A 27376-nucleotide genomic window follows, 5' to 3' on the forward strand; every position below is an offset into this window, starting at 1 on the left:
GACCTATTTAAAGCTACCCTGTTGTTCACTGTCTCTGGCTGTCTGCTGGGGTCTCTGGCCACCCCAGGCTGGTGGTGTGAGCTTGGGATCCTCCTGGTGACCTCCCCCATCTAGATTCCTCAGCCACTCTGCCCCAAGATGGGCCGTGGGGTGAGTATCCCCAAAGAGCAGGGGCCTCTCTGGGGGGGAGCGGTAGGGCCTCTCTGGACGGTGAGGGAGGCTGGAGGGAAAGGATGAGGTGGAGATGGGATACGGAGGGAGGAGCAGTGGGCTGGTTTGAACTTGGAACGGACAGTGTCCCAGCTACAACTGTGTGCACAGCCCCACAACACAGACCCATCATAGCGCTCGGCCGCCCAAGCGCTGTCCTCTCCACCAGCACCCCCAGCACCAACCCCGCAGCCCACCACTCGTATCCCCTCCGGCCCTCCCTCCACCCCCTCCCTCATCTCTGTTCCTGTTCCTCCAGCCACATCTCCACGGTTCCTCCTCTCTCACCGCATCTCCCAGACTCCCAGCTGAAGGGCCATTTGGTACTGTTAATCCTCCCCACCTTCGCCACCCTCTGAAAGTATCCATTCCTCTGGGAGTCCCAGCCTGAGAGGATGGGGGTCCAATCTGAGGTTGGAGAGAGGGGCAGGGGCCATCCACTCCAGAGTCACCAAGCAGTTCCGGACACCAGCTCCAGGGGCCCTGTGTTCCAGGGACAGCTGGGCGGAGGGTACGGAGGAAGAGTGATGTGCCCCCAGCCCCCCACCCAGCGCCCCCGGATGTCCCGGGCAGCACTGTCCTCTGGCTGCAAGCCATGTGCTTTGAGGACTTTCCCAGAGGCTGGTGAGAGCCACGGGCACCCCCCTCAGTCCACCCCAGCCTGTGGCATTCTGCAGCACTGGGTATGCCAAGGGGAAGATTAACAACTACCAGGGAAGGCGGGTGGGGGACAGGGCCACGGCTTTGAATTCTTGGAAATGAAATTTCCATATGGAGAAAAGTGACCCAATCCCTTTACATCCTGCGCCTGGCCCTGGCGGCTTTCCTTTTGTGGAATTCTGGCAGAAGAGAGCAGGGAGGGAAAAGGCCTGGGGAGCGAAGGGAGGGTGCTGAGGAAAGAAGGTGCCTGTGAGGAGCTGTAGGGCTCTTTGGGCCCAGGGGGGGGTCAGGCAAGGACATGGTATCACACTGAGTTTAGCAGCTGAGAAAACTCAGAGCTTGGACACCAGGGTTCCTGAGCTAGGGTGGGAGCTATAAATAGAACTGGTGTGTGAGTGTGTGTGTGTGTGTGTGTGTGTGTGTGTGTGTGTGTGTGTGAGTGTGTGTGTGTTTTCATGTGTTCTCCATAGGCTGCAGTTGATACAGACATTCATGGGTGAGCACCTGTGTTTGTGTCTCAGCAGACAAATTTGCAAACGTGCAGACCTTCAAGCATGAGTGAGCATAGATGTCACGGTGTGAGGGCACGTGAGGTCTGTGAAGAGCTGTGTCTGACGTGTGGGCTTCACAGAGGAAGAGCTCACAACCATGGGAAGATACTCTCTGGGGACCTTCAGCTGCACCTTGACATCTTTTGTTCCCCCAGGGAACGGGAGTCCCCAGCTGAGGCGCAGGACCTCGGACCTCTCCCCTCCTCCACCTTAGCACAGGGTGGACCCAGCTCAAGAGGTCCTGCTTGAGAAGTGATTTGACCTTGACTTCTTCAGGGGTCTGTGCTTCTCCCCCAGCATCCCTGAATTCCCTTCCCAACCACTCCCAGTAGCGAGTCAGGGAGCAGGTCTGGTTCTGTCCAGACTGAGGCTGGGGACTTAGGCGGGGAGCTTGGAGTTCACCCAGCCAGGAGACCCCTGAAGAGGGAAGGCATCCCCCCATCCAAATCCCCCTTTTCCCTGCAGAGCAAGGGCTCACTGTCATCTCATCACCCTGTGACTGTGAAGGGCAGCTTGGGAGTTGGGGGAAGGGACAGCCGTGGTGGGAGGGAGCCCAGCCTGCTCCAACTGCCACCGAAGGGCAGCGGTGGGGGGGAGGGCTGGCGGATTTCCAGCTGCCCCGACTCTGTCCAGCCCTGGGCTTTCTCAGAAAGAACTCTCTGTTCTCCTTCGGCAGGCACTCAAGGCCCAGAGAGGGGGACTTGTGGACTTGCGGACGGGGGAGGGAGGAGGGGAGGGGAGTGGTCCTTGCTGCCTCTCTTTCTTTCTTGCCTGGGCAACCCGCTGGCCCCAAATCTCTGAATCTCCGCAGGCTCCTGGCTGCAGAGCCTGAGAGCCCTGCCAGGACAGGAGGGGGGACGGGGCAGTGTGTCCCCAGCTCTGTGTCTGCCTGCAGGAAAGCAGGATGGGCGCTTGGGGAAAGGGGTTGCTGCTCAGAGCTTCTTTGCTTAGCCACCATCTGTACATGCCAGACGTACATATGTGGGCTGGGAAATTTTTTAAACCATGCTTTTGATTCTAATTTTCATGAACTTTACTTCATGCCTGTATGTACAGAAATTCTCTGGGCTCTGCTCCTTGGCCCCCAGGCACAGCCCCCTCCACTGTGAATGCCCAGACCCTGTTCCTGCCCCGGGAGCTATGGAGGGTCGCTTTGAAGCTTATCCAACCCAATCTCTGGCCTCTTGTCTCTTTGCTGCTTTTCATCCATTTCTCAGTGCTGTCCCACCAAGGACAGAATCCAAAGCATTAGATTTGTGAATCCAGGACGTTTCAATCCATTCAATTAAATGAGCCCCCCTGAGTCACCTGGGGAAGCAAGAGATAGCATTACTCACAGCCCTTCCCCACTCCTACTGTTGGGCTGCTTCAGTCTCCCCAGGAAGATCAGCCTTCAGGAAGCCAAAAATAGCCTTGATTCATAGATGCTTCACATGGAAACAAATGCAAGATTTACTGATCACCTTTGCTGAGACGAGCACTTCTGAGCAACAGACTGCAAAGAGCTCATATCCTTCTAGATCATTAGTGTCTGGGCGATAATGCTGTCCACCTCTCACTGCACCTCCCCCACCCCAGTTCCTGATTTCACTGGTCAGACTTCTATATCTCCAGATGCCAGATTTGTGATCTCTTGTGATCAGGGCAGCTGCCACATTCCTTGGATGGCTCCTCTTTGATGGAAAAAAAAAATGTATCATCCCCAAGCGCAGTGGATTTTTAGGGCAGTGAAACTACTCTGTATACTATAATAATGGATATATGTTATTATGCATTCATACAAATCCACAGAATGTGCAACAACCAGAATGAACCCTAATGTAAATTATGGACTTCGAGTGATAATGATGTGTCAACGTAGGTTCATGCATCTGGTACCACTCTGGTGCCAGATGTTGATGGTGGGGAGGCCGTGCAGGGGTGGGTAAGAGGTATATGGGAGCCTGTAATTTTTGCTCACTTTTGCTGTGAACCTAAAACTGCTCTGAAAGAAAAAGTCTGTTTTTAAAAAATGAATTATCCTGCAAAAAAAACAAAACAAAACAAAAAAAGGGCAAGCACCTTAACTGTAGACCCCACCCAGGTGTTCCCTCTTTACAAAAAAAAAAAAAGAATTTCATCATAGTATAGAAAAGCTCATTCGTGAAACCCTGGCATGGCCCTTAGGGTCCAGTGGAAAAGTGGAGGCACAGGACAGGAACTGAGCAGTCCCTCTGTGACAAGGACACAACATCCTGAGGGAGGTAGGAGAGGAGCCTGGGGAGGTAGAGGGGGTGAGAAGGCACTTGTCACCCCACCCCAGGCCTCCCCAGCTCCTTCCTATCCCATCACCCAAGACCCCTTGGAAGGAGACATTCCCCACCCTCTCCCCCAGAAGGCCCCTGTGAGACCCTGGAAGCCTGGTGGTGGCAAGGAGACCACAGGTCCGTAAGAGGAGGGGGAAATGGTAGCCTCACGAGGCTCCTGTTAAAATGTTCACCTGACTTCACTAAAGGACCCAGGAATGCCTGGACCTAAGAGTTCCATGCATTTTCAGTTTTAGATTTATCCTCAGAGACAATTTCTTCTTTTTCTTAAAACATCTTTATTAGGGTATAATTGCTTTACAATGGTGTGTTAGTTTCTCCTTTATAACAAAGTGAATCAGCTACACCTACACATATATCCCCATATCTCCTCCCTCTTGTGTCTGCCTCTCACCCTCCTTATCCCACTCCTCTAGGTGGTCACAGAGCACTGAGCTGATCTCCCTGTGCTATGCAGCTGCTTCCCGCTAGCTAGCTATTTTACATTTGGTAGTGTTTATATGTCAATGCCACTCTCTCGCTTTGTCCCAGCTTACCCTTCCCCCTCCCCACGTCCTCAAGTCCATTCTCTATGCTCAGAGACAATTTCTTATATTTTTAGACAAACAGGGCCCAGTTCCCTCCTCACCCAATTGTGCTCTGGGGCTTCAAATCCTGTGAATTGCCTCTTGCCCAGTAGCAATTTTTTTTTTTTTTTTCAGCTATGAGGTCAACTTTTATTTCTTGGCTGACAGGACTTGAAGACACATGATCTTCCCAGCACCTTTTTTTTTTTTTTTTTTTTTGCGGTACGCGGGCCTCTCACTGTTGTGGCCTCTCCCGTTGCGGAGCACAGGCTCCGGACGCGCAGGCCCAGTGGCCGTGGCTCACGGGCCCAGCCGCTCCGTGGCATGTGGGATCTTCCCGGACCGGGGCACGAACCCGTGTCCCCTGCATCGGCAGGCGGACTCTCAACCACTGCACCACCAGGGAAGCCCCTCCCAGCACCTTTTATCCTGCCCCAGCAGCAGCAGCCTAGTCCCAAAAGTGTCATGGCCAAAGGGGTTGGGGACTCACTTCACATTCAAGGCTGGAGGCAAGGGGGGCTTGGGGGTACTCCCCCACAAACCTTTGCCAGAAAGAGTCCACGACTCACCCCAACCCCAAATCCTGCATTCTGGTAGCAGCAGGATGGAGAGGGCTCCCGGGACGCTCTATGCGCCCATTTCCTGGACGCACTGATCCTCCGACTACTGATTTCTCAGTCCGTGAGCCCTGCTCATCCCATTTCCACACTCCACCACCAGACCCTGTGGCTCCCCTCCTCCTCCAGACACTTCCCTGTCCTGACCCCTGACTCCCCAAAGACTCTTAACTGCCCCCCCATTCCTAACTGTCTCTACTCCTCTCTGAGTAAAGCAGCCATGGTGTTTGGACAAAGATATCCCTACAGGGTACTGCTCTCTCAGCGAACCCCCAGCCCTGTCCAGTCCCTTCTACAATTCTAAATAGTGTAGGATGGTGGTTTTTAAGGTTTTTGTTTACTTTGCTTTAAGAGCAGGGTTCTTTCAACAAACAAAATCTTAGCATGAGCCCTACTACTCAAAAGCTAAGAGTGGGCACCTGAGTCCTGAGCCCCTCAGCCTTTCCCGAAGTTCAAATGTAGAGCCCTGGGGCTCTACTAATAGTTTTCAAACTGAGGGCCTGGGGTCCCCGCCACCCTGCAACCCCCTTTCCTCCCCTGGGATGACCACTGACTTTGAATCCACTGGGCCCCCACTCCCAATGCCTGGGGTTCCAGGCTATCCAGTGGGAATAGAGGCTCCAGCCTCCATCCTCCCTGACTCCCTGGGCTCTCCCTTCCTCCTGCAGGCCGGCCGCGAGTACTCACCTGCAGCCACCACTGCGGAAAATGGGGGCGGCAAGAAAAAACAGAAAGAGAAGGAGCTGGATGAGCTGAAGAAGGAGGTGGCCATGGTGAGTCCCCAGCCAGGCCACGGACAAGGGCTCCCATGCTGGGAACGTTGCCCCTCAGGGAAGCTCGTGCCCACCCCCCCATGCTCCTTGCCTCACTGCTGTGCCCTCAGTGCCCACAGATGCATTCTAGACACACACAGTCTGCCTCCTTCCCCAAAGCAACTTGCTTTCCCTTCTCCAGGACGACCACAAGCTGTCCTTGGATGAGCTGGGCCGCAAGTACCAAGTGGATCTGTCCAAGGTCAGTGAAGGGGCTTCTAGGGAGGGCACCAAAGAGATGAGAGAACCACGCAGCCTCGGGGTAGAAGGGGACTTAAAACTCACATCCAACTGTCTTTACAGTTAAGGAAACCGAGGCCCAGAGACAAGGGACTAGTTGGTGGCAGGGCCAAAGCTAGAACACAGATCCCCTGCTTTCTGGTCTACAGCTCCTTTCCTGAGTGCCTGGAAGCCAGAACTCCTTAAAACCCAGGCCCTGGAGGGCCTCTGGGCAGGGCTGTATCCCAAGCAGCTTCAGTGACACACCTTCTCTCGTGGAACTGACTTACATGCAATAGTGGGGGAACTCATGACTATTATCAGAGTAATGCGTTGGGAGCTGCTATGCATGTAGCACTGGGATAGATGCTTCACATACTTTCCTCTGATCCTTACAACAAGCCAGGCGTGGAGACCTGTTCATTAAAACAAGGAGACTCAGAGAGAGAGTAGCTTCCCACGTTCATATCAATAGTTAGTGGCACAGTCACATTGCCAAGCCCATCATTGTGAAAAGTAAAAAAATCGTTCATCAGAAATGTAATGGGTGCACACCTCCTCCTGTGGGCCTTCCTTGACTGCCTTTTTGAAAATTCTACACCCCCTTCCTTTACCTTACTTTATTTTTTAAAATAACACTTTCCACTCTCTGGCAGTAATGTCTATTTATAGTGTGTTACCTCACGAGATCATAAGCTGTACAAGGCAGGAACTTGTGGGTCTTGTCCGTCTCTGGATCCCCAGCACTGACCATATTGCCTGGCATGTAGTAGGCACTCAATAAACATTTATTAAATAAATGAGGGGACAGATAGAAAGAGAAATAAGAAGTGGCCTCTGCATTCAAGGAGCTCAAAGTCTAGCAGCAGAAAGGAAGGCAAACAGAATTCCAGTGCCATATAGTGAGTACAGCTCTAGAATCATGCCTGGGATACAATGGGACCCAGAGAGGGGGCATGTGAGCCAGCCTAGGGCTAGGGGAACAAGGTCAGGCAAATCTTTCTGGGGAAAGAGATGTATGGTGACCAAAGCTGTGTGACATTCATGGTCAATAATGTAGGACTCTTCTTGAATCCTTGGTGAAGGGGGGAATCTGAAGGCAGAGAGTTGGGGTGGGGGGTGGAGATCAATTGAGATGTCTTTCCAGGGAGTCTTATCAAGGCTGCCTCCAAAGGAGATTATTGTGGCCCTAACCAAAATGTGTCTCAACCCAAGGCTGACCAGAGGTGGGGGGACCACAGCCAAAATCTTACTCAGCCTTCAAGTCCTCCAACACCCATTGCAAATGCCACCTCCTCCGTGTGGCCTCTCTTGATGGTCCCCTACCCCTTCCAACCAGGTGGAATTTTTCTCTCCACCTGGACATTATTCCGCTGCCAGAGAGCTGGTGGGAAGTGGTGAGGGGCCTGGCTAGTTCCAGATGCGAGCTCAGCTCCCACACCTCTCCTTGCCTCCCTCAGGGCCTCACCAACCAGCGGGCCCAGGACATTCTGGCTCGGGATGGACCCAATGCCCTCACCCCACCCCCGACCACCCCTGAGTGGGTCAAGTTCTGTCGCCAACTTTTCGGGGGCTTCTCCATCCTGCTGTGGATTGGGGCCATCCTCTGCTTCCTGGCCTACGGCATCCAGGCTGCCATGGAGGATGAACCATCCAATGACAATGTGAGCCAGCACGCCTGACCCCTGGATCAGCCCATGATTCTGTCCTCCAACCCTGAATCTCCAATACAGTGGTGGAGGGGGGGTTGTCAGGGAGCAAGACCTTCCTGTACAGTCTGACAGCCCCTCTGTTCTTTAGGCTGAAAGTGGGTGAGACTTCTATACATATCTACAGACACTCCTCCTCCAACACAAACATACACAATCATTCATGATTGAGACAGCCTCTCTCTGTTCCTTCACACTTCAGTGGGCTTGTCTGCATCCCTGGGTCTTTACCCCTTAAAGAGGTCCTAGTCCTGGGAACTCCCGATGATTTTCCCCACCCCCTCCAGTTTTAGGAGGCTGGGGATTAGAAGGTTGAAGGAGAGGTTGGAGAGAAGGACTTTCTTCCACCATTCTCACTCCCAGATGCAGACAAAGGGGGCATTGAATGCTCATCCTGAGTGGCAGCTGCCCCTGTAGGGTTGGGAAAAGGGCAGGTCCCTCAAAACCTTTCTCCTTACCAGCTGTATCTGGGCGTGGTGCTGGCAGCTGTGGTCATTGTCACTGGCTGCTTCTCCTACTACCAGGAGGCCAAGAGCTCCAAAATCATGGATTCCTTCAAGAACATGGTGCCTCAGGTAGATGGCGGAGCTGGGCTCCAGGCTGGGGCATAAGGTTTCTGGGAGACTCATCTCTTCAACTCCTTGGGCTCTGAGATGGAGGCTTGGGCAAAAAAGACCCTCCAGCTCTTCACACCAGGACCTATTTTGTTGCTAAGGGTGCAAGGTCTGTCCTCCTTGGTGGGGTTGGAGGTGAGGTGGGACACCAGCAAAAGAGGAAGGTAGGGGTAGAGATGAGCATCTCCTGAGATCCCCGGGGCCTCCCCACAGCAAGCCCTCGTGGTGCGGGAAGGAGAGAAGATGCAGATCAATGCGGAGGAGGTGGTGGTGGGAGACCTGGTGGAGGTGAAGGGTGGAGACCAAGTGCCTGCCGACCTCCGGATCATCTCTTCTCACGGCTGTAAGGTGAGGGGACCAGGCCAGAACCACTGGCTGAGTCCACAAAGCAAGCTGTGTAAAGCTGAGAGGGGCCCGTTAGAAGCTTGATGTTTGGGAGGCCCGGGTCCAGATGTCAACACCTGCTCCACACTGCCCAGCCACACCTTGTTTCACATATTACACGTACGCATCCTTGTATCTGTGTGTCATGAATGCTCTGCACCCCCGGTGTTTCTTTGATATCCACTTTACAGCAATCATGTATTGAGTATTATTGTGTGTCAGATGCTTTATATACATTCACACAGGCTACCTAATTTAACTCTGCAAGAATGGTGTAATAGTGCCGGGTGGTTGCATGTGGCCACACAAGTCATGCCATGCACAACCCTAGACGGTGCCATTTTCATCGACTACGGTGTTAATGGCACCCCCTGTAGTTGTGCAATGCAGAGATTCTACTTCCATTCTCCACTTTACAGATGAGTAAAGGGAGGCAGTGTTGGTTAAATAACTTGCTCAAGGTCACAGAAGAAGTCAGTGAGAGCCCAGATTCCAAACCAGAGCAGGGACAATAGCTGAGTAATGCTATAAATATGTGATGAGGGCACGTGTAATTCTGTCTTGAGTGTCATGGAGACTGAGTGTGGCTGGAGTCAGGACACAGCTGTGCGTGCCTGAATGTGTCTGCCCGTCTGATGACTCCACACTGCCTTCCTCCTCAGGTGGATAACTCATCCTTAACAGGCGAGTCGGAGCCCCAGACCCGCTCCCCCGAGTTCACCCACGAGAACCCCCTGGAGACCCGCAATATCTGTTTCTTCTCTACCAACTGCGTGGAAGGTGAGAGGCTAGCCTGGTGGGGAGCCCCTGGTCCCAGCCTCAGCTGAGGGAGGAGCCTGCATCCTGAGCCTCCAGGCAGGACTGGGGGCTATGGCTGTACTTACTTGTCAAAAACCCGGCTACGGAGGAGGGAATTGAAGGGGCAGAGAGCCCTGAGTATTACAGAAGTAGTCCCCTCCAGAGAGCAGGGAATTGGCTGGGGTGGCATGACTCCAGGGAAAAGTCACCTCCCCACAGAAAGAGCTCTGTTCTGTCCACCCCAGGACAGTGCAGATTCCCAAGCCTTCAGATATGGGCCAAGGCCCGTACACACATACACGTATGCACACACGCACATGCACACACACACGCACACGTCCCAAACCATCCTTGATTCCTAGAAGTCTCTGGTTTGACTGATGGATTCCATCTCTCCTGGTTCTCGGACTAGTTGCTTCATTCTCTGACCCTTGCTTTGACCAGGGCCCAGGCTGGGGAAGGGACAGGAAAGCTTTCAGTCCAGGTGAACATTCAGGCCTTCCTTCAGGCTGCATCCTGGCCTGAGCGTCACCAAAAGAAACTGTTAGTCATGCACAGGCTGCCCGGTGTGCCCCACCACTGCTCTGGGTTCTAGAGATGACCAAAGACCAGGAAGAGCTCCCAGAGCTGCCACCACTGAGTGGCCAGAGTCCAAGCACAACCGAACCCCCTGCCCTCTTTGGTTGTGCCAGTGAGCAGAGCCGGGCTGACTCGGAGAGGGAGGCTGGGGCCAGAGCTGGTGGGAGGAAGAGGCTGACTAGACCATGGGCCTCAGAAAGTGGGTCAGAGAAGGCCTCGCACCCGCCTCCTCACACATACCTTTCCCTTCCCGTTTCTCATTTCTCTTCAGTGTGTATTCTGTTTCTCTGGGCTTTCCCCCTCCTTCAGCAAGTTAGAATCATAGTGAAAATCACCACACATTGTTTCCTAAATTCTTAATGTACTGAGATTCTGAAATTTGCTCTACATTTCCCACAATTGATTACAATGTCTAGCAAAACATGTCCATTGCTTACTCTGAACTGGCTTTGAAGAGAGGAGAGGAAATGAATGGAACTAACATTTGTTGAGTGCCTACTATGTGCCAGGCACTGCTCTAGGTGTATGACAACACTGTCTCATTTCATTATTAAAACAATCCCTAGGTAGAAATTCAAAGATGGATTCAAACTCAGGTTTGGCTGGCTCCGATGCATGCTCTTTCCACTCCAGCATACTTCCTCCCCTGAAGACCCCTGGAATGTCTACGTAAGGGCTAGAGATTGCCTAGTTTCTTCTATAGAGATTCGTGCCTAGTGCTGAGAAAGAAAAACTTAAGACTACAGGGAAAATGCATTAGTACTTTACTTTGTGTTTGTAATATATTTTTGGATGATAACAAGTATGAGATTGATTTTACTGAAATACCACAGGCAATACTTTTATTTCATTTACTGAATCTCCTCAGTTTGACCCTTGAGTTTATTTGCAAGTTTCCTCCCCAGGCCCAGGTATAAGAGAAAATAATTTGCTGTTGTATTGAGTCTGGGATTGGCCATCTATGCTGGGAGAGGAAGCCAAGGGAGGTACAATCTAATGACAGTGACCCACAGTCTTTGGCTTGTTTACTCTGTGATGGTTTTCCTCTCCCAGGAAGTAGGATGAGACTTCAGTTCCTGGGACCCCAAGGTACCCAACCTCGTGTCCCTTCCTGTGTTGTAGGCACTGCCAGGGGCATCGTGATTGCCACAGGTGACCGGACAGTGATGGGCCGCATAGCCACTCTGGCCTCGGGCCTGGAGGTTGGGCGGACACCCATAGCCATGGAGATTGAGCATTTCATCCAGCTGATCACAGGGGTGGCTGTGTTCCTGGGGGTATCCTTCTTCGTGCTGTCCCTCATCCTGGGCTACAGCTGGCTGGAGGCAGTCATCTTTCTCATCGGCATCATCGTGGCCAACGTGCCTGAGGGGCTGCTGGCCACTGTCACTGTGAGTGGGTCAGGCCAAGGGGCCTCCAAGGGAGGGCTTTGCTACCCTGTCTCAAAAGCAAGAGAGGCTATGGCTTCTCTGCAATTTTCTTACTTCCAGCCCCTAAAATCACATATTCTATTCTCCTTTAATACATGACTTAGAATGTGAGTCTGAAAAAGATCATTTAATACATGGCTCAGAGTTTTTTGAGTCTGAAAGGTTTTAGGTTGGGCTGTGCCTTCGCTCTCAGTTTCTTTCCCAGAGCTTGTCCTGGTCACCTTTTCTCACAACCCTTGTACTAGTCATCTCCCCACTGCCCTCTGGAGCTCATCCTGGCTAACCCTCCCATCAAGGCTCTCTCCAAGGTCACCAGTGACTAATTAGCAAATCCAGTGACCTTTCCTCAGCTCCCATCCTTAACTCTGCTGCTGAAATGGATACTCTGTCCACCCTCCTAGCATTCTCTCCTTCGTTGATGACTGTGACTCATCACTACCCTGGTTCTCCTCTCCCCAGTACCCTGCACTGTCTCCTCCTCCGCACCTCCACCGATCCTCAGTCCTCAGTGCTCTGCTTTCCTCCTGATCCCCCTGAGTAAGCTCATCTCCTCCCAGTTTCTGGTGCCTGTTCGTTGTTGATGACTCACACATACCTACACCGTGTTCTACTCTGGCCCTCTCTGGGGCTCTGGCCAAATATCTTCAACTCCCTACTGGACATTTCACCTAAATATACACTCATGATCTCAGCTCAACACGTCTAAAATGGAACACATTCATGACTTACACCTAGGTCTCTCGCAGTGTTCGTGGAGTAGGGTCAAGGGAGGAGGGACAGAGCCACGGTCTGGGGTAAGGACATGGATATCTCCAGCTTCAGGCTGAGCCCTTTTTATTGCCCTCTCTCTCTACCAGGTGTGTCTGACCCTGACAGCCAAGCGCATGGCTCGGAAGAACTGCCTGGTGAAGAACCTGGAGGCAGTGGAGACGCTGGGCTCCACCTCCACCATCTGCTCCGACAAGACGGGCACCCTCACCCAGAACCGCATGACCGTCGCCCACATGTGGTTTGACAACCAGATCCATGAGGCTGACACCACAGAAGATCAGTCTGGTGATTGAGTGCTCTACCCAGAGTGGGTGGAGGGGACCAGAGGATGTTCAGGGCACTGGAGTGGCGGGGTGGGTGGGGGTGAGATAAGAGGTCTAAAGGAGAGCCAAGCTCCTGCTTCTCTCTCCTTTCCTCCCAGGGGCCACTTTCGACAAACGATCCCCCACCTGGACAGCTCTGTCCCGGATTGCTGGTCTCTGCAACCGTGCTGTCTTCAAGGCAGGGCAGGAGAACATCTCTGTGTCTAAGGTAGGGGGTCGGGGGATCGCCACAGCCTGCCCACTTTGCCGATGCCCAGTTTCCCCTCTTGCACTCTGTGGCTGCCTCGGGGACGTCAGTGCCCTCCCTCCTTGGTCCTCCACTGTGACACTGAATTCTCCTTGTTGGCAGCGGGACACAGCTGGTGATGCCTCCGAGTCAGCTCTGCTCAAGTGCATTGAGCTGTCCTGTGGCTCCGTGAGGAAGATGAGGGATAGAAACCCCAAGGTGGCGGAGATCCCTTTCAACTCAACCAATAAGTACCAGGTCTGGTTTGGGTGCCAGGTCAAGGGAAGAGGGAGACATGGAAGTGAGGGGCACACAGAGTCAAAGGGGAATCAACAGCAGGAGAGAGAGCATCTGAGCACCATCTCACCCCTGCATCATCCCCCGGGGCAATGTGGGTGACCAGATGTCTGGTTGCAACGACCAACCCACACCCAACTCCCAAACCTTCATTCCGGGCTTCCCTGGTGGCGCAGTGGTTGAGAGTCCGCCTGCCGATGCAGGGGACGCGGGTTCGTGCCCCGGTCTGGGAAGATCCCACGTGCCGCAGAGCGGCTGTGCCCGTGAGCCATGGCCGCTGAGCCTGCGCGTCCGGAGCCTGTGCTCCGCAACGGGAGAGGCCACAGCAGTGAGAGGCCCGTGTACCGCAGAAACAACAACAAGAAAAACAACAGAACCAAGCCTTCATTCCTTTACTACAACCTGTCACCTTCTCAACTGTTCTTCCCAGGGCTCCACATCCTCTGGCTCCAGTCCCCCAACCCTTCCATCCCATTTAGTTGAACCATATGTCGGAAATTTCCTTAGGGTATCCCTCGGCCTGCGGGCATCTGTTAAATGCCAAGAATGCCATCTAAGCTATGTCCTGTAAAAGCCATAGGGGTAAAGCCCCTCTAAGGCCAGTGTGGTGATGGGGCGTGCTGATGACAAAGCCACCTCGCCCCTAGCACAGTGCCTGTCCTAACTGATTGGAATAAATATCTGCTGAGTGAATGAATGTCCTATGGGAAGGTGACTCTCAGGTTACAGGGTTAGGACTATGAGGTCCAAACACCCATCCACACACGGAGCCTCTCCCTATGTTGACAATGGTTGATGGATCAGGAGTTATTTTATTAAGGGAGTTTTCCTTACTAGTCTCTGCTCTGTCTCAGGCCCCGTGCTGTGCACTGGAGCTTCAAGACAAGTATGGCCCCTCTGTAACTGCCTTTCCTCTCTCCAGCTGTCCATCCACGAGAGAGAAGACAACCCCCAGAGCCACGTGCTGGTGATGAAGGGGGCCCCCGAGCGCATCCTGGACCGGTGCTCCTCCATCTTGGTGCAGGGCAAGGAGGTCCCTCTGGACAAGGAGATGCAAGACGCCTTCCAGAATGCCTACCTGGAGCTGGGAGGACTGGGGGAGCGAGTGCTAGGTGAGGGGCCAGAAGCAGGGAGCAGGGCTGAGAAAGGCTTCCCTGGGATGAGGGGCTCTGGGGGCAACCCGGCAACCACCTTGCTGCTCTCACTCCTCCCTTCTGTCCCCTTCAGGCTTCTGTCAACTGAATCTGCCCTCTGGAAAGTTTCCTCGGGGCTTCAAATTCGACACAGATGAGCTGAACTTTCCCACGGAGAAGCTCTGCTTCGTGGGGCTCATGTCCATGATTGACCCTCCACGGGCTGCCGTGCCGGATGCTGTGGGCAAGTGCCGGAGTGCAGGCATCAAGGTACTAGCCTCACTTCGTCCCTCCTCCCAAACACCAAAAGTCCAGGGGCTTCAGAGGTTGCTGCCCTGGGGAGACCTGGGCCACTGGTGGCCTCCTTCCTGCTGACTGAGAGGAGAAGCCGTCCATCTGCAAGGAAAGGTCGGTCCCTGCCTTGGAGCTCTCACCCTTGTCCCTTTTGCTCAGAGTGACCAGTCTCCCACACCCATCTTCTCTCTCTGGGGCACGGCTTCTTCCATTCTGGTTTCAAGCCGATCAGTCACCCTTATCTTTGCGATCTGGTTGTCCTCCCGTTCCCAGCTACTGCCCCCTCTCTCTAGCCATTTAGGATGAGATTAGTAGACTCTCGCCTGCGGCCACTCACCTCTGCCCCATAACCCTGTAGACTAGCTCCGGTCCTCATTCCACCAAGCATACCTCTCCCCCATTCTCTTCTCCAACTGCAATTGCTTCTCAATGACCACTCCCATCTCTGTATGACATTTGTGCTTCATTCAACAAATATTTATTGTTTACTGAGCACTGTTCAAGGTGCTGGAGTTCAACAAACAAAACAAAAATCCCTTCCATCTTGGTTACTTTCCTGTTTCCAAGATACAGCTCTTGGCTACTCTTAACCTGTCCAGTTACCAATTCTGATGCCATCGCTTGTTCCTCCTTTTTCAACTTCTCACCTACTTCCAAATCAGTTCAACTCAACCTGTCTACTGAGGGCCAGGGACTGCACCAGGCACTGGGGATACAAAAGACAAATTAAATTAATCACAGAACAATTTTAACAGATAGGGTCTTTGAGCACTGGCTAAGGGTCAGATGGTCTAATAATAAAAAGTGCCTATTGTTTTGTGAGGCTTTATATGCATCAGGCACTATTCTAAGCACCAAGCCTGTATGGATCTCATTTGATTTTCACAACAACCCTACAAGTAGGCGCTAGTATTTTCCCTTATTTACAGAGACGAAAACTGAGGTGCAAAGTAACATGCCCAAGGCCACAGCACTAGTAGGTGGTAGAGCCAGGATTTGAACTGGGGTATCTGCTATTTTTTAACCATCACACTAGAGGGCTTATATGTATATATGCACATATATGTGATTTCTGAACCCTGCAACCACTCTGTCTCTAAGGTAGGTATCATTATCCCCATTTAAAAATAAAACAAGCTGAGACTCGGAGTGGGTAAGTAGCTTTCCCAAAATAAAACTGCTAGTAAGAGGGAGACTGGCTATAGGAAGCCTGGCCAGCTCATCCGGAAAGCCCGTGCTCCCCTTCTCGCCAGGCAGCCTGTTACCATGATCAGAACAGTCACCGAGGCCTGGGGAAAGCATGTCCAGGGAACTCAGAGCAGCAGGGAGCAGTTAAGTCCACCCCAGAGAACTGGACAATGTTTTACAGAGGGCATGACATTTGATCTGGGCCCCGAAGGGTGAAGAGCATTTTGTAAGGCGGGGAGGGAGAGGAAGGCATGTCAATAGCAGGGAACAGTGTGTACCCAGCCGTGGCTGGGCTGCACGAGGCGTGTGCGCATGACAGTGGGAGGTGGCCGGGGAGCACCGGAGATGGAGACTGCAATCAGGGCCAGGGCCAGTTGGAAGGATTTTGCTTAAATGCCAGACTTGGGCTTTATCCTGAGAGCCACAGAGAGCCGCAGGTGTCACAGGGCAGAGCTAGCCTTTAGGAGGCTACCTGGATGGAGGAGGGGCTGGATTTGGAGAAGAACTGGAGTTGGGGAGACAGCATAAGAGGCTATTGCAATAGCAAGATGATAGCAAGATGATGACCCAAATGAGGACAGCGACAAAAGGAGTGGAGTAGTTACTTTTGAGAGATGTTTTGAGAACTTGGTGACCAAACTCAAATGGGGAGGCGAGAAGATCCAGGAGATAAAGGGACAGAATGAATCGAATGGATAGTATCTCAGGTGGGGAGCAGAAGAGAAGGCTCGGTGGGGGGAGGGAAGTAGAGATAAGGAGTTCACTTCACCCTGATATCGGAAGGTCTGTAAGATGCCCAGGGGGAGATGTTTCAGGGAAAGTAGGAATATGGCTGAGAGCTCAAGAAAGGGCTCCAGGACAGAAGAGTTCAGTCTTGTTCCCGTGTGAGTACAGATTAAAGACACGCTAGTATTCTTGATTCTATTGCTCAGGAAAAGAGCAAGGGTGAAGAAAGGGGAGGGGAAGGAAACCCTGGGCCACACCAACAGGAAGGGCAAGTGGAGAAGGAGGAACCAGTGATGAGGGGGAAGGTGGTCACAGGTAACCCTTAGTGAGCGTCCACCTAAGGCCACTAACTCCTCAAGACGACCCTGAAGGAAAGACTCATCATCTCCATTCTGCTGAGACTCAGTGAAGGCACTTGGGGAAGGTCAGTGCTTCACCTTAGGTCTGCTAGGCGACACCAAACCTGCTTCCTCACTCGGGTGGGAAAATGCACGAAGAGGGATGCAGGGGAACAGGGAAAGGAGGAGTCCATGGGAGCCAAGGGAGGACAGGGCTTCAAGGAGGGACTGGTAGACAGTGCCAAACGCCCCAGAGGGTTGAGTAGGATGAGGACAGCAAAGATGCTTTTATCTTTCAGCTGGGAGGCCCATGTGGCTTTTGGGGGTGGAAGAGAAGGCAGCAGGGTGTGAAGAGGCTTCCTTCTCAGTATGTGTGGGATTTGCCCCACAAACCCCCACATGCAAATGGTCTCCTAAGCCGGCTCTGACCTCCTGATGCTTGCAACATCCTCTTTACCAGCCTCTCAGATGCTAACCGCCTTCCCCATCCAGCTCCATCCATTCTGCAACAGCAGCAATGAGTATCACGGTTCATTCAGAAATCACCTTGTTCCCACGTTGTGAAGGGATGTCAGAGGCAGAGGAACAGGTGGTGGAAGGCAGCAGGGAGGAATGGGAGGGAATGTCTCCCTCCCATCCCTGCCCTGTCTGATTAGGATGTCTGCAGACATCACACTGGGCACTAAGATAACCATGTCTGTTCTGGTTCCCTGGGACCCGGAGCAAATCGTGGGCCCCTTGCTAAGCCTTTGTTTCCTCATTGGTAAAATGAAGGAGCTGTTAGGGGTCCTTCCAGCTGTGATAACCTCATATCCCATGAAATTCAAACTCCTAAACAATCCTTGAGGCTGCTCTTCCAAGGGCCCCTCATTAACTTGTTACTCCGTCAGAGAGGCTTTCCTCCAGTTAGGCAAACTATCTCTGATCTCCTGAACACAACTTGTCGTTGTCTCTTCCCCTCTCTGTCTCTCTCTCTGTCTCGCTCTGTCTCTCTGTCTCTCTCTCTCTGTCTCTCTCTCTCTGTCTCTCTCTCTCTCTCTGTCTCTCTCTCTCTCTCTCTCTGTCTCTCTCTCTCTCTCACACACACACACACACACACACACACACACACACACACACACACAGAGTTCCATTATTTTGGCTGGAATCTTCCAGTCCCACCATCTAGCGGTCTAGCTCTTCCGACTTTGGGAAAGGAATAAAAGGAGAAAAAAAAAAAAAAACCTTAATGCTGCTTCCCTTTTCTCTTTTCTCCTTCCTGCCAGGTGATCATGGTGACCGGGGACCACCCTATCACAGCCAAGGCCATTGCCAAAGGTGTGGGCATCATATCAGAGGGCAACGAGACGGTGGAGGACATTGCAGCCCGGCTCAACATTCCTGTCAGCCAAGTCAACCCCAGGTGAGGCTCTGCAGGACCCCTCCCCCATCAACTCAGCCCCTTGAGTATCCCCTGAGGGTATCTGGTCCTAACTGCTGGTTCCCTGGACCCGAGTCTGTGGCCGGACTGTGCCACTGATTAGCTGTGTGACCTTGGACCTGTCACTTTACCTTCCCGAGCCTCCATTTTCTCAACTTCAAAATTAGGGTAGTATCCACGCTGCTGGTTGCTATAGGAGCGAGATACGCATAAAGGAAGTAGCGCCTGGCCCAGCACACTGTACTGACGACTGTGATGCTGCCGCGTGGTGAGGACTGAGCACACCCCCCTCAAAGAGAGAAACCGGAAAGACAGGTCACTGAGTGTCAGGGAGAGGAAGAGCGAAGCTGTTGGGGAAGACCCGGCAGTGGCGAGGAGGGGTGGTGGGGTACCAGGGAATCAACCGGCTCTGCCTCTGCCTCCAGAGAAGCCAAGGCGTGTGTGGTGCACGGCTCTGACCTGAAGGACATGACGTCAGAGCACCTGGACGAGATCCTCAAGAACCACACGGAGATTGTCTTTGCCCGGACGTCTCCTCAGCAGAAGCTCATCATCGTGGAGGGCTGTCAGAGGCAGGTGAGCAAGGGGGTAAGGGTCAAGGCCAGGGCCAAGGCCAGGCACGTGCAGGGGCTGCACCCCCCAGCCTGGCTGTACCTTCTCCCCAGGGAGCCATCGTGGCGGTGACAGGGGACGGGGTGAACGACTCCCCCGCGCTGAAGAAGGCGGACATCGGCATTGCCATGGGCATCGCTGGCTCTGACGTGTCTAAGCAGGCAGCCGACATGATCCTTCTGGACGACAACTTTGCCTCCATCGTCACGGGTGTGGAGGAGGGTGAGGGGCCACACGGGCTGGGATGCCATCCAGGATGTCTGAGCCGGCACATCTGCTTCCCTGCCTTTTACCTCAATTACAGACTCGACTCAGGATTTCAGGCATCCGCCGCCTGCTTTAGCTTCCCTGTAACACAAAATCTCCCTTTGTTGGGTAGACGAGCGGCCATGCTTCAGGGGCTAGGGGGTGGGGAGGGTCCCTCTGATCTCCCTGATGCCCTCAGAACCTCCCCACAGGCCGCCTGATCTTTGACAACCTGAAGAAATCCATCGCCTACACCCTGACCAGCAACATCCCCGAGATCACCCCCTTCCTGCTGTTCATCATCGCCAACATCCCCCTGCCTCTGGGCACTGTGACCATCCTCTGCATTGACCTGGGCACTGACATGGTGAGGCCATGGGTTGGAGGAGGGGACAGGCAAGGCAGTCATGGGGGCGCAGTGGGTAGGGGTGGGCCACAGATGGAAGGAAAGGCGCATCAGGGACAGCTGAGCAGACTGTGAGGGTTGCAGAGAAGATGAGCACAAAGCCTGGAAGGTGATAGGGTCTTGGGTCTCTTTTTTTTTTTTGGCTGCGTTGGGTCTTTGTTGCTGCACACGGGCTTTCTCTAGTTGTGGCAAGCGGGGGCTACTCTTCATTGCGGTGCATGGGCTTCTCACCGCAGTGGCTTCTCTTGTTGTGGAGCATGGGCTCTACGCGCGCGGGCTTCAGTAGTTGTGGCTTGCGGGCTCCAGAGCGCAGGATCAGTAGTTGTGGTGCACATGGGCTTAGTTGCTCCAAGGCATGTGGGATCTTCCCGGACCAAGGATCGAACCCGGGTCCCCTGCATTGGCAGGTGGATTCTTAACCACTGTGCCACCAGGGAAGTCCGGGGTCTTGGGTCTTTATAAGTGTTTGAATTGTGTCAAAGATTCTTCACTGTTGATCATCCTCTGCTCCCACCCTCTCCCTTCAAATGCCGTCCTCTCCCCAACTGCCCCCTTGCACAGGTCCCTGCCATCTCCTTGGCCTATGAGGCAGCTGAGAGTGACATCATGAAGCGGCAGCCGAGAAACCCGCAGACAGACAAGCTGGTGAATGAGAGGCTAATCAGCATGGCCTATGGACAGATCGGTGCGGCCGGGCCTGGGGCTCAGGAGGGAACCCCAAGAAGATGCTTTTCCCAGCCTTTGGAGGGATGATCCCCCTGCAAAATTCCAGGACAGGGGTCAACCCTCCGAGGGTCAGGGATGTCCTTCTCTGGCCTGTAGGGGCTGGCCCCATCCTGTTACCCTCTATGACCCAGGCCCTGCCCTTTGTCTTTTGCCCACCACCCACAGGGATGATCCAGGCACTGGGTGGCTTCTTTACCTACTTCGTGATCCTGGCAGAGAATGGTTTCTTGCCTTCACGGCTGCTGGGAATCCGCCTCGACTGGGACGACCGGTCCATGAATGACCTGGAGGACAGCTACGGACAGGAGTGGGTAAGTGGGGCTGTGTAAGTGCAGATGCACACATATGAGAGGGTAGGGCTGAATTCAGTCTGGCAGGAGTGGTCAGTCGTGGCCAGTGGGATTGGGAGCTAAGGGTGGAGTAGGTGTCCAGGGTTTAACATCTGCCCTGGACCACGCTGCCGCCTGTTCCTACCCTTTCCTCTCACACTCTCACCTCTCTCTGCCCTCCCTCCCCCAGACCTATGAGCAGCGCAAGGTGGTGGAGTTCACATGCCACACGGCCTTCTTTGCCAGCATCGTGGTCGTGCAGTGGGCTGACCTCATCATCTGCAAGACCCGCCGCAACTCAGTCTTCCAGCAGGGCATGACGTGAGCACTGCCCACCGGCCCTGCCCACCAGGCAGAGCGCATTCAGGGCGCACTCACCCACCCACATCGGCTGGGGTCTCCGATTGTAGTTGCCCGGCTGTATATCCGTAGCCTTTTTTGGAAATAGATGAGCGAAGAGGAAGGAGGGCTATGACTCTTTCTGATGAGTTTTAATTTGCTCCTAAAATCTCCTGCATTATGGTCTCCTTCCATCATCCTTCCTTTTCATCTTCTCCCCTTACCTCTTCCCTCCCTCCCTTCCTCCTTCTTCTATCTTATACTCTGTACTCACCCCCACCCCTTGGCTCAGCCCTAAATACAGGGTCCCCTGTGCTCCCCTCCACTCAGCAGGTAGCTCTAGTTTACAGCACTCGCCTTGTGGTGGTGATGTCGTCCTTGTGGGAGCTGTGAGCTGCTCAGGGTCAAGTTCTTATAGTGTGAGTTACACGTACCAGTCACTGTGCTAAGTGATTCACAGACACCGTCAAACCTCACGGTAGCTCTGTGAGGGAGGTATTATTTTCATTCAATGGATAAGAGACCCCCGCAAAAAGTTAAATGGTGTGCCTGGGATCACCCAGCTGGAAATAGCTCAGCCAGCTCTGTTTCTGAAGCCCAAGCTCGTGTCTACTACACTGGGTGGCTCACCTGTCACAGAGCCTGGCACCTGGGGGGTACCCAGTGATTCCTCTGCAGATCCAGCCTGTATGGTGGTCGGTGCCGAAGGTATCACTCCCATTATCTTTCTTTTCTTCTACTGCAAACAATGGGTACAATTCCCCAGGTGAGTTTTGTCACAATTTCTTAGTTTGAGAAAATAAAATGCCAAAACCCCAGTGAAGTTAATAGCGTTTGAGATCCTAGGGAGAGGAAAGGGAAAAGTCTGTTAGATGAAGGAAGGAGATTCCACTGAGCTAAAAACACTAATGGGGACAAGGCAGTGAGAAGAGAAAAAGGAGAGGGTCCAAGACACTGGATGACGGACTGTGCAGGGCATGGGTGACAGAGCAAGCAGGGGACATAACCAGACCGGCTAAATCCTGCCCATCTGAGAGGCAAGTGGAAAAGAAACTAAACGAAAGTCAGACTGGGCCAGGGAAGGAGTACTAATACCAACAAGTAAGGTGGCCCGAGGCAGCCTTAGTGCCTTCTGCCCCACCCTGGGGTGTCTGGACCCTCAGGGGTCCTCAGAGTTGCTCTGTGCATTATTCAAACAGCTTTATGGAAATTAAGCACTTCCTCTAAGAAGATTCCCAAGCTTACCAAAGTGTCATTGTCAGGCAGAAGCCTGAGTATGAACTATAGCGATCACATGCTAATGCACAAATCTCTATGGAAGCCGTGTGTATTTCTAATTAATTTTTTAATTGGGAAAATATATTTATTCCTTTTTTTTTTTGGCCTCGCTGTGGAGCATGCGGGATCTTAGTTCCCCAACCAGAGATCGAACCCATGCCCCCTGCAGTGGAAGCGCAGGGCCCCAACCACTGGACGGCCAGGGAAGTGCCTATATTCGTTACTTATTAACAGATGCAGCTGGAAAGACAAAAATCAATTAAAATGTGGCCTTGATAGAAGAAAAATAAGAGGGCTCCTTAATGAGTGAAAAGTTTGGGAACCACTGGCTTAAGCCATGAAGAGGTGCAGTGCATGAGATTATAAAATACAGCTAAGAACGTTCCACGTTCAAGAGCTCTCCACGCATTATCTCCCATAATCTTCGCAGCAATCGTAGGATATAAAGGTACTATCTCCTCCAGAGAAGCATGAGGTTCATAGAAGTTAAGCAACAGTGCTTACAACCAGAGCTAGTAAGTGGCCCGGCTGCGACTAGACCCCACCTGTCCGACTCCAGACACTGTCCTCAGAGCCTTATTCTCTCCTGCTCTTCAGTTCTGATGTGGTGAATATATATTCAGCACTTTTTATCCAGTGAGCTTTCCTTTTCTGAGTACTTTACAAGCATTCTCTTCTTTATTGACTATCTATGACCCACAACTACCTGGGGCTGTAGGAGACACTGAGAGGGTAGAAGACATAATTGGGTCCTGAAGTGAGGGAACAAGCATCTTGCTGGGGAAACGACACTTTCAAAGGCCATGTGCCTGGAGCAATAACAAGATTATAAGCTGCGTGAGGGCAGGTTCCCGGGTCTCCAGAAGGAAGCTTGCATTGACCATGGCATCTCCAGCACAGAGCGTATCACCCAACACATAGGAAACATTGATTTGATGAATGAAAATATGTGTTATAGACAATAATCGAGGGAAAATCAGTAAGCAGAAAAATTAAAGACAATCTTTTCTTTGGTTACATTTAGCGTGAGAAGAAGCATTTGAAGAAGGCATGGGAAGACGTCATTTATAGCCTTTCCCCAGCGTTTCTTCCCGCCTCTTTCCCTTCCACCACCAGGGGTCACCCTGGATCTCTGCCCCTCCCTACCCTCCCCTCCAACGCTACCTACCCTCTTTTCTTTGCCTTTGCAGGAACAAGATTCTGATTTTTGGGCTTCTGGAGGAGACAGCACTGGCGGCCTTTCTGTCTTACTGCCCGGGCATGGGTGTGGCCCTGCGCATGTACCCGCTCAAGTGAGTGTCTCTTTAGAAGGGCCCCCTGCTAGGATCCAAGTTCTGGTCCCTTTGAAGCAACCTCTGATGCCCCTCACACTCTCCTCTGTTTCCTCAGGGTCACTTGGTGGTTCTGCGCCTTCCCCTACAGTCTCCTCATCTTCATCTACGATGAGGTCCGAAAGCTGATCCTGCGGCGATATCCAGGTGGTAAGCACCTCGGCGCTGCACCCCAACCCCAGCAAAGTGCAACTCCCCACTGTGGCTACCTACCCCTGCAGGGCTCCAAACCCGAACTCCATTCCTACTACTACGAATCCTTGCTCCTTTTCCTCAGTGCCCTCGGATCCTCGAGTCCGGGGTCCTAGGAGCCCTGACTCTGCTGAACCTCTTCCTCTCAGATTCCCATCCCACCTAACACACAACTGGTCTCTGAGGCCCTCCGCCTTCCACCTGAAATCACAGAACATCAGCACTAGAAAGGCCCTCCGAGGTCATCTAGTCCCACCTCCACATTTTACAGACAAAGAGAGGGGCAGAGGTGAATTTATTCGTTCAGGGTCATAAAGCCAGAAGCAGCAGACTGGCACTACAGCCCAGCCCTCCTAATTCCCAGTCGTCAACCAAGTATTTTTTCTTTCCCAACAAGCATTTTTGATCACTTACTGGAGGTCGAAAATGGATGGTTCACTAGCCAAATATGGTCCACGGATATTGTTTGGTTTGGCTGCCCTGTCTTGCATGGGTGTTTTGTGTTTTTTGTTTTTCAATTGGCCTAATATCTAAAACTTAAGGGCTTTCACATAAAATCCAAGTTTCTGGCTTCTCCTGAAAAATCACAGGCGCTGTCGATCCCAGGGCCCCATTTCTGGACAGCAACAATGGACGGCTGCCCTTTAGAAACTCATTTGTTACCTGAACAGCCCCTGTTGCCATTTGTATTTCCACCCCCCCCCCCCAGCCAAACCACTCCGGGCCACCGTCCCCTGTGCTAAATGCAAGTCTCTCCTTTCCCCTAATCCATGGCCTCATGGAGTCCCCTCCCAGCCTCCGCTTCCACAGCTGCTTTCCTCAGCCCCTTCCCCAGACTTCTGTTCTACCTGGCCTCAACCACCAAGCCCCTAGGGCATTTATCTCTTGTCTCCTCTTAAGCTCACCCTGCAACCCCCGTGCCTAATCTCTCTAACAGGCTGGGTGGAGAAGGAGACATACTACTGAGCCCGTTGGAAAGAAGAGCCAAGCATGGGAAAGACGGGGGGCCCTGAAGGTGTCGCAGGGATGGCGTTGGGGAGGGGTGGAAAACAGTGGGGTGGCTTGGGGAGAAGACTTGGGGCGAGAGAATGAGGCAACACAGCAGGCCGAGTTGCGGGCAGTGGGTAATTCAGCTTGGGGTGATTGCCCCAGGGGCCTATCTAGGAGCAATCAGCCCAGACACTACATGTCAGGGGTCCCTCCCCAGATCCTGCCCCACTCCACTCCACGTGCTGTCTATCTTACCTGAGGAACTGAGGGGTACCGCAGCCCTCCCCGGTCCCTGTTCCTTCACCCCCACCTCCCACTAGAACAGATCAACACCGAAAGGCAGGGATCTGTCTAGACCAGGAGGGGAACTGTCTCAGATCACCAGTGTCCCTTTATCTCTCCAACCTCACCCCACTCCCCACCTTCACCCCTCATTTGCTTCCTGCCCAACTCTGTCCCCTGCTTCCCCCTCAGACCTGGAAATCACAAATGGTGCCTCCTGGTGAGTGCTAGGGCCTGAGGCTAGAAAGGGAAGCCAGCCGGTTGGAGAAGCAGGCCTATCTCCCAGTCAAAGCCATTTAGGAAGCGCCAGAGGAGAGCTGGGCAGACAGGTGGGAGAGGGGGGTATGGCGGAGCAAGCGGACAGGAAGTGAGACAGAATGTCAGTACAGGATGTCTGCCATAGATCTCTGGGCTCCAGCTCTGTGACCTGCCCTTCAGAGCAGCGGTCCCCAACCTTTTTGGCACCAGGGGCTGGCTCCGTGGAAGACGATTTTTCCACGGACGGGGAGGCGTGGTTCAGGGAATGGTTCAGGAGGTAATGCCAGCAATGGGGGGGGGGGGGGGTTGAGGGGCTGCAGATGAAGCTTTGCTCGCTCACAACCACTCACCTCCTGCTATGTGGCCCAGTTCTTAACAGACTGCAGACCTGTATCGGTCGGATGCCTGGGTGTTGGGGACCCCTGCTTTAGAGCACCCCGCCAGTAGAACCAATTCCAATGTCACCAGAGTAGCACAGAGGCAGGACCAGGAGGCAATCTGAGGAGCTTCACTGAGATTCCACACCCGTGTGCCCGTGGTGTTCCCCACTGACCCTTGGTTTGAGGTCTGTTGGTCCCCGAGGCCTCAGTTGTCACAGATGTTCCAGTTCTCTCCACCATGTGTGCTTGGTAACACCCTGCCCTTTAGAATGCTAAGTCCTCAGAAGTTCCACGTGGTGCTGAGAGGGGGAGCTGCCAGCTCATTCCCTGCCCCTCCCCCCTTCCCCTTCATGCCCATCCGGATGAACCTGTGTCACTCCCAGGCACTGCCAAGCCAGCCCTGGCAAAGGAGGTCCCTGGCCATAAGCTGGAATTGGGGTAGAGAAGTTCCCAGAGACTTCCTCTCTTCCAGGGACATGCAGAATCAGCTTAGGTCATGGATGTGGTTAGGACCTCTGGACAACAAGAGAGAGCTTTAGGAGACCTGCCTTTGACCTTCTTAGACAGCAGGGCTGTTCCTCCCAGACCAACGCCCTTCACGCTGATGATCATTGTGCCACTTCCCCCTGAGACGAGGAGTTGGTTTCAGGTTCCTACAGGAAGATGCTTTTCCCTCCCTAACCTCCTCCCCACCTCCACTTTGCTCTGCAGGCAGCTCTGCCCATTCTCTAAGCCTGGCTTAGAAGGCTTAGGGAATGTCCTGTAGAGAGAATCCTAGATGAACCAAGCAAGTGTGAGAGACACCTAAGGAAAATGGAAGACCTAAGGCAGAAAGGAAGGAAGCAAAAAAGACAAACATCAGGCCCATAAACAACCTCCCAAGGGCTATTACTTCATTACACTGGAATTTTACTTTATCAGAAGTACCTTGAAATAATGAGTCATTGCCTTGGGCTTGGAAAACTAAATGGGAAACCATATTAATTTGGGCCTGATTAATTTGAGATTTATTGACCACGGACAAAAGTTTATCTTTGCACAATCAATAAAATGGCATTTGTTTAGTAAATTAAGAGCATAAACCATATTGCTAGGGTGGCATATGTAGTCTCCTAAAACAATACTTTTGGGACACTTTAGGAATATCCATTTAGAAATAGTGAATGCATGGGCTAATTGTCATCAGTTCTTATGTATTTGTTAAGAAACATCTACCAGACCTTTACTTGGTGACCTTTTGTAAGACATTAGTTTGAGGCACTACGTATGTACTTGAAAATAATAAAGTTGCATTTCTTTATGAAAGAAGAAATCCTTTCCATAATTCAGATTTCTGTCTTTAATACTTGCCTCCCTCCCAAACTGTGGTATTGAAATGTGTGCTGTGGCAAGATTTGGCTTGCAGAGGAAGCAATAAAGAGAGGGCAGGAGATAAGGACAGGAGGGAAACAATCTGTGAACAGATGATGTCAGTGGAGCAAGAGAGAGGGGAAGAAATCAGGTTGCAAAACAACCTAGACGAAAATACAGTGGGGTCTTCCTTCCTCACAGGTGAACCCACCCCAAAAACCATAAAGGTTTTTCTAGGACAGGGAAGAGCCCATGAATCTATGGGCCCAAACCCTCAGGGCCACTTCTGCTTTTTTCTGTGCCAGACCAAAATCAGGCCACTCTCAATATGAGCAGGTAGGGGAAGGAGACGGTGGGCTGAGGGGGCCCCAATAGCCAACACCAATTAACAGTCTATTCTGTTCTGGGTGCTATCTTTAGTGGGGGATGGAGGGAAAAGTAGATGCAATCCTTGAAATTCATCTAAGTAGCAGACATCAAAAACCT

General features: G+C 52.6%; 1 protein-coding gene across 5 annotated transcripts; it reads left to right on the forward strand.

Annotated features, from left to right (window-relative positions):
* Nucleotides 1-26852, forward strand: ATP1A2 (ATPase Na+/K+ transporting subunit alpha 2). 5 transcript variants are annotated; one of them, XM_059066945.2, is made up of 23 exons: nucleotides 1-150; nucleotides 5579-5683; nucleotides 5865-5924; nucleotides 7402-7605; nucleotides 8112-8225; nucleotides 8478-8612; nucleotides 9311-9428; nucleotides 11148-11416; nucleotides 12313-12511; nucleotides 12648-12757; nucleotides 12899-13033; nucleotides 13995-14184; nucleotides 14300-14475; nucleotides 18017-18153; nucleotides 18597-18747; nucleotides 18837-19005; nucleotides 19242-19396; nucleotides 19997-20120; nucleotides 20327-20472; nucleotides 20681-20811; nucleotides 23298-23399; nucleotides 23497-23588; nucleotides 24568-26852. In XM_059066945.2, the coding sequence occupies exons 1-23, from the start codon at nucleotides 139-141 to the stop codon at nucleotides 24594-24596; spliced, it is 3063 nt and encodes a 1020-aa protein (XP_058922928.1). In that variant the 5' UTR covers nucleotides 1-138; the 3' UTR covers nucleotides 24597-26852. The 5 variants fall into 5 exon arrangements, with proteins under 5 accessions (XP_058922928.1, XP_066895498.1, XP_066895504.1 ...); XM_067039397.1 differs by lacking the exon at nucleotides 8112-8225 and having other exon boundaries at nucleotides 34-150; XM_067039402.1 differs by lacking the exon at nucleotides 7402-7605 and having other exon boundaries at nucleotides 39-150.
* Nucleotides 26853-27376: the final 524 nt, after the last annotated feature.

The sequence above is a fragment of the Kogia breviceps genome, chromosome 1, assembly GCF_026419965.1.
Source record: "Kogia breviceps isolate mKogBre1 chromosome 1, mKogBre1 haplotype 1, whole genome shotgun sequence".
NCBI classification, from domain to species: domain Eukaryota; kingdom Metazoa; phylum Chordata; class Mammalia; order Artiodactyla; family Physeteridae; genus Kogia; species Kogia breviceps.